The sequence below is a fragment of the Passer domesticus genome, chromosome 4 (assembly GCF_036417665.1).
Source record: "Passer domesticus isolate bPasDom1 chromosome 4, bPasDom1.hap1, whole genome shotgun sequence".
Classification (NCBI taxonomy): domain Eukaryota; kingdom Metazoa; phylum Chordata; class Aves; order Passeriformes; family Passeridae; genus Passer; species Passer domesticus.
In genome coordinates, this window is record NC_087477.1 from 55713652 (window position 1) to 55729411 (window position 15760).

At 35.2% G+C, this 15760-nt stretch overlaps 1 protein-coding gene across 3 annotated transcripts in view; it reads left to right on the forward strand.

Moving 5' to 3' along the window:
* The window catches only part of SGCZ (sarcoglycan zeta), a 395468-nt gene that overhangs the window by 33757 nt on the left and 345951 nt on the right, over positions 1-15760 (forward strand). For 2 of the 3 annotated variants that reach the window (XM_064418070.1, XM_064418071.1), the window contains exon 2: positions 15182-15253. Coding sequence is in view for 1 of the 3 variants with exons in the window: in XM_064418068.1 (XP_064274138.1) it covers positions 6766-6815; positions 15182-15253 (122 nt within the window). In the remaining 2 variants the exon portion in view is untranslated. Of the gene's footprint in view, positions 1-6765; positions 6816-15181; positions 15254-15760 lie in introns of all 3 variants that reach the window. The other variant, XM_064418068.1, reaches the window with a different exon arrangement.

Below are 15760 nucleotides of genomic sequence, written 5' to 3' on the forward strand. Positions count from 1 at the left end.
TCATTCAAAGAGATATTTTTTTTCGATTGTTTAAAATTATCATTAAATTCAACCTAAATTTCTACATCTATACTGGCCTCAAAGCACCCTAAAAACAGACTTCCATACAACAATACCCAAAACTTTATGCAAGTTTCTACAGACCTTCACATTGAAAATTACATTCCTGCTATTTCTGCATTTGTCTTCAAACTTATGTTAAATTCCTCTTCTGCTTTGCTTATATGAAGTAATATATGAGGAATTAAATTACTTTCACCTGTCTTTAGCCATCTGAAGCAAAGGCATCTAGTTCGATCTCACCTTCTGTTATCTGCTTCTGATACATAAAGGTCTGTTGCCATTCTCATGTGCTGGAGCTCCTGGTATGGCTCTGCACAGGAGAGTGCAGACTTTTCCAGTGTCCCCTGTCCTGTGTGACAACTTTTTACAAAGAGCTGAAAAGGCAGCTTGCATTTGGGCACCTGTCATAATTCTCTCCACCAGACTGCTAAGAATTATTTTCTCTTGACCATAAAGTTAGCTGAATAAAATTATTTTGAAAATCATTCTTGTAGTTTCAGGATTTTTTCTTTTTTGTTTTGGTGTTTTTTGCTGTATACAGGAAACAAAATATCTTTGTGCTTTTTGTCTTGTGTACTTTCAATATACTTCATCAGTGATAATTTTTTTTTGTTTGGATGTATTTTAAATCCTACAGTTAGTAGCATTTTATTAATGACTAAATGATAATTATAATCCATTAAACGATACAAGTTCTTTTTGACATAATGTGCTGGATATCTAGATATATAAAAGACATAATTCTTTCCTGAGTTTTGCCTTTCAAAGGCATATTTACTACAAACTTTCTTGCATATTATCTGATAAATCAGTTCTATGGTGTCAGGAACTTAATACTATTCCCTGAAATCTCATACATAAAATTAGACCTGGATTATAATTAGTTTTTCCTTAAGGATGTATATGATCTTCGTTGCACAAAAATTGCTTTTCCCACATACCAAAAATTTAATCACTCTGACCAATTCTGAAATAACAAATAATGCAAGCTTGGTATCAAAGTATTGATTATCTCCTTGATAATTATTAGATAGTTTGAAAGAGCAATGTATCTTTCCTCAGATATTCAATTAAGATTCCTTAAAAGATTTATAAAAAAGCTCTAGTTAATCAGAAATTTTTTTTAGAAATGTTGGTAGTATTTGTTTTACAAATGGACCAGACAAAAGCCTTCTCTTCAGAATTGTGCCATGTGATTTGTGCTGGGTATCAGTGGATTTTAAAATGATGTTTAAGCAGGTATATATAAATCCGGCATTTTTTTTCTGTAGAAAGGAAGACAATTTATTACTATTCCTATTAACTGCAGCATAAAACCAGTGGGGAAAAAAAAAAAAAAGAAAGGAAAGGGCTTAGTATATTGCAGTATATGTAAAGGCTATTGCCTTTTTGTCAAAGGAAGGTTGTAGCAAGGAAGCAAATCAGAACTGATGAAAAAAAATATGATGGGGATAGGACCAGAAGGTTGGGAGGAAAAGCATAGATTGGCTGTTCCGAGCATATGTATCTCAGGATATAAATGGGTAGTGACCAAACCACCTGTAATGACTTATGAAAATCATGGAGAACTGAGAATCTGTCACTGAGATGGGATAAATATATTGCTGATGGAAAGCATGATCCTAATGATTACAGCACTGTGCAAGAGTCTTAACTTTAAGTCTTGGTAGTATATGAAAACAGATGTCGCTTTTGCAAGCTCTCAAAGCTTACTGAGTGATAGGATAAGGAAAGAATGAAGAATAGCAGGCAAAAGTAACTTCTACATCATCTAGTAAATAACAGACAAAAAACAGTGATACAGGAAGCTTAATGTATGTAAAGTCTAATGAAGTATTGTGATAGTAAAAATTCATAACATAGTGATTTGCAAAGTCTCATTGAAAAATTATTGTAAATTGACTCAACACAGAAGCTGAAAAATGTCCAAAAGACTGAACGTAAATAAAAGATAATGATAAGCAGCAGTATATTGAGCTGGGATGTGAAGGGCAAGAGGTGTGTAGTGAGATGTCACAGAGATCAATTTTATGTCTGATCTAATTTAACATTTTCATTAGTGATTAGCAAATGATATAGCCAGCATGTTAATGAGTTTCTTTAGATGAACATGTACTAAAAAGCAGCACAAGCCATTGAAGTTAGTTCAGAGATCTAGAGAGGTTAAAAAAAATGAGGAAGCTATTTGATCCAAGAAGCCGCAGAATTTGATATGTTACAAAAAATTATCTCTTTGAGACATAGATAATTGAGGGGCTTTTTTTTTCCTGCTATAAGCACACCTGTTGTTGAGATAACAAGAAAATAACTGTGTGCAAGTCCTGATCAATAGGTGCCATACGTCTGCAAATAGATCTGTGTGCCAGACAAGAGGAAGATGGCAAATGCCTTAGTTTCCCCTTGTTAGTGTTTACACATGAAGTAGGTTGGCATTTCCACAGTTGCTACCATGTCCACAATGGCTAGTTCTTCTTTGCTTTCTGGCATCATCTACACTTCATATTTTCCAATCACCTACAGACAGTAACATTAACTGGTATAACAAATATGAGCAGAGCAAAATAAAATAAGAGAATGATTTATTATTTGAGTTCATTTACGTGGACTTTCAGGCTTAAGACCTTTCTCAATTTTCATCTTTAATCTTTTAATGCATGTGAATGTGTATGCCTGGATTGTCAAATGAAGGAAATATAATAAATAAGAAATATATTGAATCTCTGTTTAGGGACATACTGATTTATGGATGTGGTTTGGTGCATTTCAGACCTGTGAACACTCCCAGCACAGATGGGAATTGATGGGAATTGAGAAACTTTATCTACCTCGCTGAGGATTGGTAGCTAGGTGTAAGATGTACTAATGGTTGAGGTTTGACATCCTAATGTTTTCCTTTATATATAGATTATCCTTATTGATGATATAAGACCAAAAAATAAAAAAAAAAAAAGTCAGACTTGGAGGAAAAAGGAGGACCATTCTTAATCTAAATAATCCTTGAAAATGATAGGAATAAAGATGCATTTTCTGTACTCAGTTAAGAAACACATTGACAGAGACATTGCCCATAAATGATGGGGAGATAATCTTTCCTAAATTACACAGCTAGGTAGTTTCTTATTAAGCTATTTGGCTAATGCTCTTTAGTCTGTGTAGCTTTCACTAAAAAGCTTACAATTCAAGAAATCTTTTCATTTTCAGACAAGGGATACAGAATGCAAAACACTTGAGCAGAGAGTGTTTGAGACATCTGGTCATGAATCAGTCCTCAGTGCTGGTCCATGGATAAATTGGAGTAGCATTGGATATCCAGAAGAGGGCACTTGTGGCTCTCCAGTCTGTCTGCTCAACCCAAACCACTCTGCACTACAAACCTTGTGACTGGGAGTCGGGGGGAAGGCTGGAGAGACTTATCTGAAATGAGCCAAAGTACTAATAAGCAATTATGGGTTTTACACGGCATCAGTTGAAAGGTTTGCTTGCAGGTTTTTGCTATCAATGGGCATATTTATCACACAGGCTGCTATCAAAAAAGAACGACACCTTTCAAGTGCTTTCAGAGCTGCAGCTGGTGGCTGCAGAAAGCCACCCTTGTACCAAAAGGATTAAAAGCATTTTCTGCTAAAAGTTCAGTCTAACCTATTAGACTTGATAAGTATTTAGACAGTGACACTGGGCATTTGGGGGCAAAAAAAAAATCTATTTCTATACTTGTTGTAGAGGAAAGAAAAAAAAGTTGATGGAATGTTGTACTTGATGCAATATAATTCTGTATTTGAGGTTTTACATGGAAAATAAGATATAAAAAATTTGACTGCTAAAGTTTTTAAATTGCAGATAATTATGCCTTTGAAACCAAAGTAAGTGTTTGAGTACGATAAATGGAGGTGATGTTTACTGGTCACATGGCATTGAAATCATGACACCTAAGTTCTAGTATATGAACTGAGCAGGCAAATTTGCTTTTAAAGAGTCAAATCAGGAAGACTGAGATGCTTTAATTTCTATGCCTAATAAATGAGACATAAAATATGATAACTTCTGGGGGGATTTGTATGAAGTTAGAGGAATAAAACCTAATCGAACTTCACCCTCGTATAAGCACGTTTGGTAGCAGAAGAAATATTTTGAAAAAAATCATAGTATTTAGTACACAAAGTTAAATTATTTTAAAAGTAATTTCCAGTTCATTTTTTTTTTAAATTGGGAAAGTTCCCATGAAAAGTTACAACTGAACTGAATGATGCCTGATGTTATTGTGCAAAAGCCTGAGCTCCAGTAAACGCCTCATCCAAGGGGCGCTGGACCTTTCCATAGTTTCCTCCACTGTTTTCCTGGAATTAACAGGACTGACTTCTGACATATGTAAAATTGTGTCATATGTCACATGCAGCATTCTGAAGGCTAGAGTTCAGTGGTCCCCTGGGCTTGAGAAAAACATTTTTTAAAACTAATTGCAATGCCAAAAATGTGTTTGTGTTACATACTTTGTTAAACTTTAGTAGAGTGTAGTGACAAATCTTAAGAGGTAGAAAATAATCATTCCAACATGTATTGACACCATTTACTTACAAAAAAAAGAATGCCTTTTACACTTACCTCAGCTGAAACTTCTCTTTGTTGCTGATGGTGAAGAGGGCCAAGTGAGTGAGAATGTGTGTCTGTGTGCTATCTCTGTTGGGAGGATGTGGAGGGGTGTGTAGCAGTGGCATCTCTTTGGTTTTTTTATTAGCTACTTTTTGCAAATTAGTCTTGCTGAATGATTGAATTGTATACATTTTTAGCTACTCTCCCTCCAGTTGCTATAGCAATGCTGCGGCTATCGTGATGTGTGAGTCTGGGCTTTAGGGAAAAGATTGCGAGACCAGCTGATGTGGTTTGAATGAAAGGGAGAAGCTATCTGACATAATTCTTTTGACAGGAAGGTTTGTTTTTTCTATTGATCAATATTAGTTGAGAGAAATCTCTTTTTGTTATAAATCTTGCCTTGTTTAGTTTTTCCACTGAGATTTCAACACATCAAACTAATTGAATAGTACTAGATACAATTTGTAAAGCAGTATCATCAAATTCATTCCAGTTATCCCTCTACACTGTATTTCTCACCAGTGCCCTCTTGAGTTCTTATTAAGTGAAATTTGATGAGCTGTGATGATTGCAGGATCACCTTCTTGATTCACAAAGAAGCTGCTGAGCAACAATATTCTACAAAAGATTACAAAAGAATCCCCTGATTTCTACCCCTCCAAAGACTGTGTTGCATATCTGTTCAGGTTGGTATGAATGAAAAAAGAAAAATGGCATTTTTTATTAACTTATCTGTACAGTACCTGTGGCTGAGATGATCCTAAATTTAGACTGTCATATTCTTACCGCTGACTGAAAAATAGGTAATGAAAAGAAAATAGCTGCATGCATTCTCAGGAAATGAGAGACCTGGAAGATATATGACTGATGTAAGTGTCTACTCCATTTAAGGGAGCAGAACTGAGATGTAGTACATCAGATGAGGTTTGTCATTCCCAAATTAAAATTTGTGTATTGAAGAGTACACACCAAAATTGCAAAAAAACGCTGTATGAAAAATCATGAGTGCACCTCTTCTATGAGATGGTAAGGATGAGGAATCAAAGAGTGTGAGGGGGTGGGGAGGATGTCTATGCATGTTAGTAATGTTTTACAGTTATGAAAACTCATAAAGGTCTAGACTTGTACCTACTTTAAAAAAAAATAGCCAAAACAAAAAACGAATGCCTTTAAAAGTGCCAGGTAGTGCCTATTATCATGCACTTAGTTTTTTAATTTGCTTGTGTTAAAGCTTACAGGGTTGGTCGTGATTAGTGTCTATAGTCCAGTAACACATTATAAAGAACAGTCAGAGGACTATTACAATACTGGTTATGTATTCTTTCTTGCTGTAGGCAGAAAGGTATCAAATGGTTCCACTACAAGTCGAATAAGAAGACTCCAGTTGTAACTGGTATAAATGTTTCAAGTTCTTCTGCCATTACAAGGAAGAAAACAAGAGGAAGAGTTAGCATACTTTTGTATAGGAAGTATGGTTCTAACTGAAGCATAATTTATTTTTCTCCATGTTTTCATAGACATTAATTATTGGTGGACTCCTGACTGAATCTGGAATAAGCATGAATTGGTCCTTGGTCTATAACGTATATGATGAACAGAGCTGGTATTAATTAATATGTCCCACAGCTATATTTTCTTCAGCTTTCTAGAACTATTTTTTTCTGCTGGAATGTTGTCTGATTTTTTTCCAGCACAGACACTTGTAATGGTTGTTGCTAAATATAGCAAAATTAAGTATTTGCATTTTTTGAGAGCTCTGGACAAGCATTTTCAAAGATTTTAAGGACAGCAGAAACATACTTAATGAAGGGTCTAATACACAACTCATGAGATTCATTTGAAGTCACATGTAGTACTAAGGAACACAGAAAATTACTTCAGGCTATAGGAGCCTGATGAGAGAACAGACAATTTCACTAATTAAACCCTATTATTGGTAGGAGTGAATATGTTGAGGAGGCATACCTCATGGTTTTAAGGAGACTAGATGGAGCCTGCCGTAAGCACTGATACCACACATCTGACTTCTGTTATCCAAAACATGCACACATAACATGTAACCTAGGTCATTGTCAATTGCTCAAAAATATAGATTACCATTTTTTTCTTTTTCAGATTCTCCTGTCAACTGGCAGGCATTTAATTCTACTGGAGGGTGCTGGAAGGTATGGGATGGCTAGAAGAATTTTTGTAGCTAGCTGAGTCATTATCTATACAGTATGTAGAAAATGCTTCATTCACAAAACAAGTATCCAGGTACTCCAAGATGCAGAGAAACAATTTTATTATACAGCTATAATAACATACTATAACCTATTCAATTAAGTAAATGTTTTCTTAGCTGGTGCAAACTGTATCTTCTCAACTCTAACGGATTTTATTTGTTCTTTAGTATCCCTTTGGCATATTGATTCAATGACTATGATCTACTGTAGCAGCAAAACTGATGTGCATAAGGAGGTCTTTGTTGGTTTTATCTTTTTTGCAGTCTGTCACTATACACTGCCATCTCCAATAAATTTATTCTTCCATCATGTATGCACCTCAGGCACTCACTGTAGGTTTCCTTCTTCCACCAGTACCATACTGCTTCCTCTCTTAATTTGACTTCAGGCTCTTTCCACTAGCTTTGTTCTCTTTGCTTGTCTCTCTTAATACAAAACACATCATGATTTCCTATAATCTGAGAACTTTGAATCTTAATTACTCCATATGTCTCTCCCTATATTTATTCCCTTTCAGTGCTTCTTGCTTTGCTTCTGTGAATTTCATTATTTGCCTTTCAATCTGGCTTTAGACTCAATACTAACAAGAGGTAGTAGTAAGTGCTCACTAGAAATACTACTGAATAAACAGCCCAATTTACTGTCAGGACTTCTTATCTGGTGGTTCTGGTTCTGAAAATAATTCAGCAATTACTCTGAGCAACCAGTTCATTCCTCCTGTGCTTCTCTTCTCAATTCTTCAATTATTTCGTCTGTCTTCTCTTAATAGAGTGATTTGGAGAGAATTACTTGCATAGAGTTAGCGAAAATGGAATCATGCAAGTGCAGAATGTTAGAGGTTGCAAGGGGCCTCTGAAGCTCTCTTATTCCCACATCCTGCTTAAAGCTGGCCCAATCATCTCAGCTTCTTCACTGAGTTTTGAATATATCCAAGGACACAAATTGTATATCCTCTCTGGGCAGCCAGTCTCATTTTTTGGGTATTTCTCTAGGTGTTTTTACCTCTAGGGATATTGTTAGTAAGAGTTTGTGCTGTTCTATAGTCCAGGGGTCTTCTCCTTGGAATCTAATATTCTTCACTGCTAGAAAGAAACTTTGTATTTGAACTGAAGTTTGCTACTCAAGCAAATTCTTTTTGTCTGACAAATTAAATTAAAATTGTTCCTAGGTTTAGAAATAGGTTTCCATATGAAAAATTTTTAAGTTCATCACTAACAAGTTATAAATAAAATAATATAAAACTCTTTCCTGATTGTTTTGTCCACTGGATAATAATTCAATGTGTTTTTTTACAAACACACCAGGAAAGCTGAACCACATTATTGCTTTTTTATCAAGTATGTGTATGGTTTTGAGCATTCAGCAATTGTTATTGTTGACACCAAAGTGAACAATATGACAGCTGCATTTTCAAATGTTGAATCACAAATTCTCTGATTTCGAAATGTGTATTACAGGTAACTCTTGAAGTCAGTACTGACTAAGATGTCAAATAACCTCTCAGAGTAAGAATCAAATCAAGACCCCAGAGCAATATGGGAGAATGTTGTATGCTTGAATATGACAGCATTTTATCATAGCTGATAAAATTGCATATAAATTAACCCATCATAACTAAAGTAACATATGCAATCTATGCAACCATTCACAATGGGATATGCTCAGTGCAAGTGCTATGCAACTCCCAGTTCTGTAACCCTGGGGAAATAGATGGACTCTGCCATTGTGTTATTATTGTTGTATGACTAACATGCTGTTTCCTATCTATGCCTGCTTAAATACAGTCTTCAGAACTGAAAACTGAGTTCTATTCAAGAGTTTCTTAGGGCTGATCTGTAGACATATGCAGTTTAGAAATGTGAAGGAGGAAAGATAATCTGCTTGAATAGTAAAATTACGCAGGGCAGGATATCCCTATATCTCCCTCTTTCAGTCTGAAATTGTATTCGTTTGACTTGCTTTTAAACTCAAACTAAAGCTAGAAATTTCCTTTGGATTAATTACTTTCTTCCCAGTATCTCTTAATCCTACTTAGTCTTTCTCCTTGATCAGTTTTCAGAGATTTGAGTGATTAATCCTACCTGTCCCAAGAACAGAGCTAAGAAGAGAGACTTCATTTTTCATAGTTGCCACACTTCCAAAAGTAGGAAAACCTGTGACAGAAGTAAGACAATTTGGAAGCAATTTGTGGAGAGGTAGTGGTTTTCTCCACTTCATTTTTTTAATTTGTGTCTTGAGGCAAATCTGAGCATTAAGAGTTACTTCCATCCCATTTGTCTATTCTGTGCTTCCCTTTTTGATTTGAGTGATGATCTTGGTGATGATCAGAGCATTCAGCTGTATGTCTGCCATCTGCTTCTTGCCAGAGAGTTGCTTGTCTGTGCCTGCCATATAAGAAGGGTTTTTCCTCAAAATCTATTACTTGATGCTGAGATTTTAAATTTAAAATAAGCTTACCCCAATACCTTGCTCTTTCAAATCAGTCTCAGGTTGATGTACACACAGTTTAATAAAATTTACAAAGTTATAAAAGAATCCTCTCTATCCTTATTTGTTAGCTTTATCTGGAGCCACTTTTAAAACTAGACAAGACTAATGTCACAACTCAACAAGTTTCTAACAAAATAAAAGAAAACTTTGATTACAGATGTGGCAGGTGGAAAATATTGTCAACAAAAGTAATCATAAAGCAGCATAACAACTCCAAATTATATTTAATGGCAGTTAATTTTCATCTTAGCACTTCTCTTCCTAGAATCTCAAGGAAGGTTTTGGTTTTTAAAGCTACAGAAAATAACATGCCCATTTCTATTCGACTGTCTGACACTGTTATATCAAAGTAGTTTGAATGTCTATCATGTTGCCCCTTTGTTTCACAGTTCTGAGTATCTTTAATCCCTTTTTGCTCCAGATAAAATGTGCTCTTCCTTTTCTTCTGAAGCTTAAGAAATGTAATTGAATTTTTCTTATGAATGTTCTTGATTTATATACCTTATGAAAGTTGTTTTGGTAACTCCTGTTTTCACCAGTTTTCTTCTGAGTTACTTCTGTTGCCAGTAAAAGCCCTTTGCCTTCAGGAAATAGTTGTGGAATAACTGAAGACCACTGAGTTTTTTTAAAGAATTAATTTGAAGATAGCACCTCAGTCAATACTTAAATTTTGTTTTGTGTTGCCCCAGAGGAAACAATAAATTTTAATAAATCTCCTTTAGGCCAAATAAATATGCTTGATAAATTACTTCCAGGCCATAGCTTGGGCTTTGGAGATCATCCAAAGGAGATCTTCCAATCTCCTTTGACTCTCTTCATTTGATGTGCCTGAGCTGTGGAGGCACCAGATCAGTATAGCTGCAGGCAGCTGCTGCAGGAGGAGATAAATGCTTGCAACGTGCTTCTAGTAGTGGTCATACCAATGAATATGTGGTAATATGTTGTACCATAGCTTCAGCTTGACTATGTATTTTCTACCGTGGTCATCTGTATTCTTACTCCTTTGGAAAACAAAGGAGATCATGTTGATGATTAAATCAATACCAGAGCTGGAAAATCTTGAACTGTCGGTAGAGCATTTCGGTTTTGATAGCCCATGCCTCTTTTCCTTTATACAGCTCATAGGCATAAATGTCCAGAATTTCTAACCTGATTGTGTCAAAGATACTTTAACCAACATAAAAACAGGAAAAAGATGAGATGCAGTTGAGCCAGGAGAAAACCCATAAAAAATCACCCCATCTCCTCCATTAAAATGACACCTGCCTCCATAAAACAGTCTTTGAAAATATTAACAGAAACCCTTCTACATTCACTTCCACAGCAGATGGGATGGAAGAAAGGACAGGGTTAGGATCCCAAATCCTGAAGATTCCTGAACAAGTGATGCAATATGCAGTTGACAATCTGGTTTATCACTGCAGAACAAAGAAGCAAAGCATAATTATTTTTTCTTATGCTCCTCCTTGTCCAAGGAAGAGAACTGGGAAGAAAGGATCCCAAAAGAACATACTTCTTTGGATGTGAGCTGTGTATATAATAAATCTGAAGTAGCATTTTTATGCCTTTCCTAATTACTTACTTGAGTTATGCTTCAGTAACTTTAGAACAGCTATTTAACTGTTTTTAGTTTAATTGCTGAGAGTAGCATTTAAATCTCACTTACTTCAGTACCAGCATTCATCACAGTCAAATTATATAGAATTATTATTTGTGAAAGAACAAACATCTTTTTTCCTGTCTTTTTTCCCCCTGCAGTTCTTTTAGGTACCTTGGTTAGCACCGATCGGGAGTTTCTTGAAAAACTGTTAATTATCTCAGTTTTATTATTCTAGTTGCTATCTTAATTTTAATGCAATAAGATTTAAAAATTAGGTATATTTAGAAATAGTTAATTATTTCTTTGACTCTAAAGTGTTGGAAGGTATAAGTTCTGTTGTACCTGTATGAGTACTGAGATAACACTGTAATAAATCTAAAAGTTCAGCTGTTACTTTGCCTCCTGACTCTTGAATGTGTAACCATATAACTTTGAAGTTATCTTTAAGTACTTCTCAGTGGATTTGCAATGTGGGATTGTTTTAAATGCATGGGAGAAAGGTGGGAATAAAGGTATAAGGGTGTGTATATGTACATGTGAGTATATAAATGTATATGTAGAAATACAGAGTAACTGAGCAGCAATGAAACAGCTTCTTTCAAAATCTTCTGGAGGTCTGAGTGATATGTTTTATCCCCAAAATTTAGAGAAAAAATGTGGGTTTGTACTCTAAGCTCTCATCCAAACTTCTTTCACCTTTCCTCAGCAATCTATAATGGAAGAACAGGCTGAATGCTTAGATAACTGCATCTAGTTTCAGGGTTGGTTTGTTGTGTTTTGGTTTTTTTTTTTTTTGCGGAAGTATTTGTTTGTTTGTTTTTTCCCATTTGAACTCATCTTACTTGGTTCTCAAAAACTTGAATTCCTAAGTTGCCCAAATTTAAAAGTAGGAAATGGAATTTCTTTTTTATTCTCTGGAAGATACATAAATAAATGTGCTAGTCTTTATGAAATGCACAAATAATGTATGTTCATAATATTACATGAAAATTAGCAGAATCATTAACTTAAATTTATATTTCTGCAACACACGATGAACGGGCCTCATCCTCTTTACAGGTGTTGCAAGTTGACATAAACATCTATTCCAAACTTCTAGGTTCCTGGGAATCAATAGTGCATGTGTAATGCATGATTTGTTAATTTACACTGTTATATATATATTTAAAAAAAAAAAAGGAAAAGACCATTTTGAGAAAATTAGTATAATTTTCAGATTTTCTTCTTGAAAACACAATGATTTTGCAGCAGTGTAACAGGTGTATAACCACTGCATGTCTTAAGATATGATGGACACATCATTCAAGTATATAAGTCCATTCATGTACTTCTGCAGTTGTGTTGATTTTCAGGAGAAAAATGTATATTTAGTAAACAAAATACATCATCAGTTTTATTTCATTCTTGTTAGGCTTATAATCCAAACATTTTGAACAATCAATAGTGTTATTTAGAATATAAAATGCAAAGCCTGAATCAGGCTTCAGATTGTACACATATCAAATGATGTGTGAAAATTGCAATCCAGACTTTCTCAAAACTTTACATGTGAATATCTCCCATGATGTAGAGAGGTGAGATTTGTACTTTCTTTGTTATAAATGTTCTTAAACTTAACAGTCAGAGATAACAGTAGTAACAACCTTGATCTGTAATGGTCTTACTTTCTTTCATAATCTTTTATTGGGAGCCTTGCATAGGAAAGGAAAGAACAGTATTGCTGTGGAGATATGAAGGCTACCAGAGAGTGAACAAGGAGATTGAAATAGACAGGAAGGAAAAAATTATTAAATTGAAGAGTTGGAAAAGAGGTGTTTTTTCATTGTTTTTTGTTTGTTGGTTTTTGTGGGTTTTATTTCTATAAGGCTGGAGTGGGAGGGGTCTGACAGGGACACAAAAGGAGACCCATGTTACCAGTGACAGGCATTTAAGAATGAAACTGAGCTGGAATCCTAAGCTAATACTGACCTACTTTTTTTTTGTGTGTAAATATTCTGTGTGAAAATACAATGGCATTTTCTCTGTATGCCACTTTTAAAAACATTATTACCTTAGACCTGTTTCCCACATAAAAAAGCTCATAAAGTCACAACTGGTGTTTTTCTCAGGCAGCTTTCAACTTTGGGAGTAGCAAACATCTTAATGTGCTTCTAAGAAATAGTCTTCCCCTTCCCTCACCAACTCTCCCCCAAACCAAATAATAAAATGCGTTTTAGAAAGAATTAACTAGGACACCATTTCAGTATAACTTGGCAGTGCTGTGCTCTCTAGCCAAAAGCCCTTCATAGTAAATTATTGCTTTAAAGTACAGGAAACCGAAGTGATGAGACGATTACAGATTTCACATCAGAAGGTACCTGACTTAATTTGGAGTCACATACTTGCCTCAGCAGTGAAACTAGATATGAAATTTGCCAAAATGATGGACTTTCAGGCCTGAGTTACCCTATGAATCTTCTACCTTCTCATGTAGACATAATTTCAGGGAAATGAGGCAGGAAAGGGCAAAGAAAAGCCTTCTGAGACAAATCTGGATGATGGCAAGGAGGAATAATAGGAATGAGAGACAGAGATGAGATAGAGAAATGGTGGCAGTCTCACTTAGGAAAGCTGAAGTACATTGAGAGAACTGTGAGGAGATCTTGTGAACACTGGGGGAGCTGTGAGGTCTTGAGCCCAGCCTTGGAAAAAATGAGGATGAAATGGGGAGACTGAGATTCTGACTGCTCTGGAGAGCATTGCCAATAGATAGCTTGACAGCTAATACTTTTCTGTTCTTTGGAGACTATTTTTGAATGTTGCTTGTTCTACCTCCTGTGCTAGTCTGTGAAGATATCTTGCTGTTTCTAGAGAATCCTCTCTATTCTCATGCAACAGCTTTGAAATAGATTTTAATGCTTCAGTTCTGGTGCCAAGCTCAGCAGGCATCTCAAAAACTGCTATTGATGGAATGTTACTTTTAATTTCTGAAATGCACACTGGGCAAATTTTGCTGTGATTATGTTATTTATGGCATCTTTCACATCTTAAGCAGCTGGTTATCCAGGCTTACCCTTTGTCAAAGGTTTTGTGTGTTAGCCTGTGTCAGTGTGAATGTGTGAAACTCCTGCTTGGTTGAAGTTAATGGAAGCTTGTTGGAATTTAATTTGGATTCTCATGTTGCTCAAAGTGTTTTGTGTCTTTCAAAAACAAATACATTTAAAACAACAACAACAAAAAAACAACAACTAAGGTTTCATATCCACCCAGTAAGTAACTTCATGTTTTGGGTTTCTTCATTGTCATAGGTTCTCATCAAAGTGACAAGTTAAATCAAAATTTTAATCTAGTAGCTCAGGAAACTTCCATATGAGGCCTCTGGCACTGTAAGAACATGCCTGTGCATGGATCTGCCAGCATGTATCTACACTGCACATTAAAACCCCTATTTAAAGGGCAAACTGAGCCACTTAATAGCATTCTAGATGATCTCCACCTGTAACAGTGAAATCATTCTGCAACGTTTGAAACTTTTCAGCCATCAAAAAGGGAAAATTTGTAATTTTTTTTCTTCTGGGGTCTTCTCTATGACAGCAATTAAAGACTTTCTGTTAACTACATGTTAATTATCTAACATGTTTTCTATCTAACTGGTATGGATATTATACAAAATGTTACACTAATAGCTCTGCAGAAATATTCAGGTTCAGGCCTTTAGTTTTCAGGTTACATTTTCTGCAGTTGTACTTTTCAACTAGATTTGTCTTGCTTTTTTGTACAAATATTAATTACAAATTTCCAAATGCATTTGACTTTGAAAACAAAACAAGCAATCATTGATTCCCTTCCTCCAGACTGCAAATCTAACCAAAGATAAAGGTGTCAAAAGCATGTCCAGAAACATGAAAAGTTATTTTGCATTATGTTTCTTTTAGCAGTTTAGCATGGCTTTAACTGCAGGGAAAAATGCACCTGTATGTTGTATTTTCTATCTTAAATGTGAATTTGTTAGTTTACATTCAAATATATGCTCTCTGCATACATGTATGTATAAATGAGTTTATAGATTCCATCATTACAGCATCTTCCAAAATATTAAATTACAACTAAGAGATTTTTCTTTAGCTTTTAATTGCATAAAGGCTGATTTTTGAGATCAATTAGGAGAGAGTCACCTGGCAGCAGAATAAGTCATATTCTCCTGGGACATTATGAGACTGTTCATTCCTATTTTCAGGTCCAAGTTTTCAAACCCAGTGACTGGAAGTTCAGTTTACTCTGTGGCTGGAAAGAAGCCCTACTCTGTCCTGTGAGTAGACAAGTGTTTCATCTTTCTGTGGGACACTTTCATTATAAGAGAGAGCTTGTATCTTTTTAAAGAGCTTTAGCAGTTATGAGGTCACTTGGTTTGTAAAGGTCATGCTCTCTTCTTTGTGTTGCACCTGGTAGAAGTGGAAAAGGAAAAAAAAAAAGGAAATTTTGCAGGCACTGGAGCTCTTATCAACTACAGTAGTATTTTTATGTGGGTCATCCCATCTTCCCTCTGCTCCCTTTTTAGTCTTCTCAGTGTATGTGTTAGCATTTTTTTTGTTGAGGGAAGAGAGAGAGATGAGACCATAAAGATAGCACTTAAAAGTAGCATTGATCAGGTGAACAGAGAAACTTAATTACAGTCCTTTTTAAGAAGAGAAGTAAATATATTCTGTTTGAATGCATTTTTTTTTTTGTAGTATCTTCTAAACTATGCTGTTTATATAGGCAGAATGTGGACACACTAAAAACCTGAAAATATTTCCTCCAATTGCTGTTCATGATA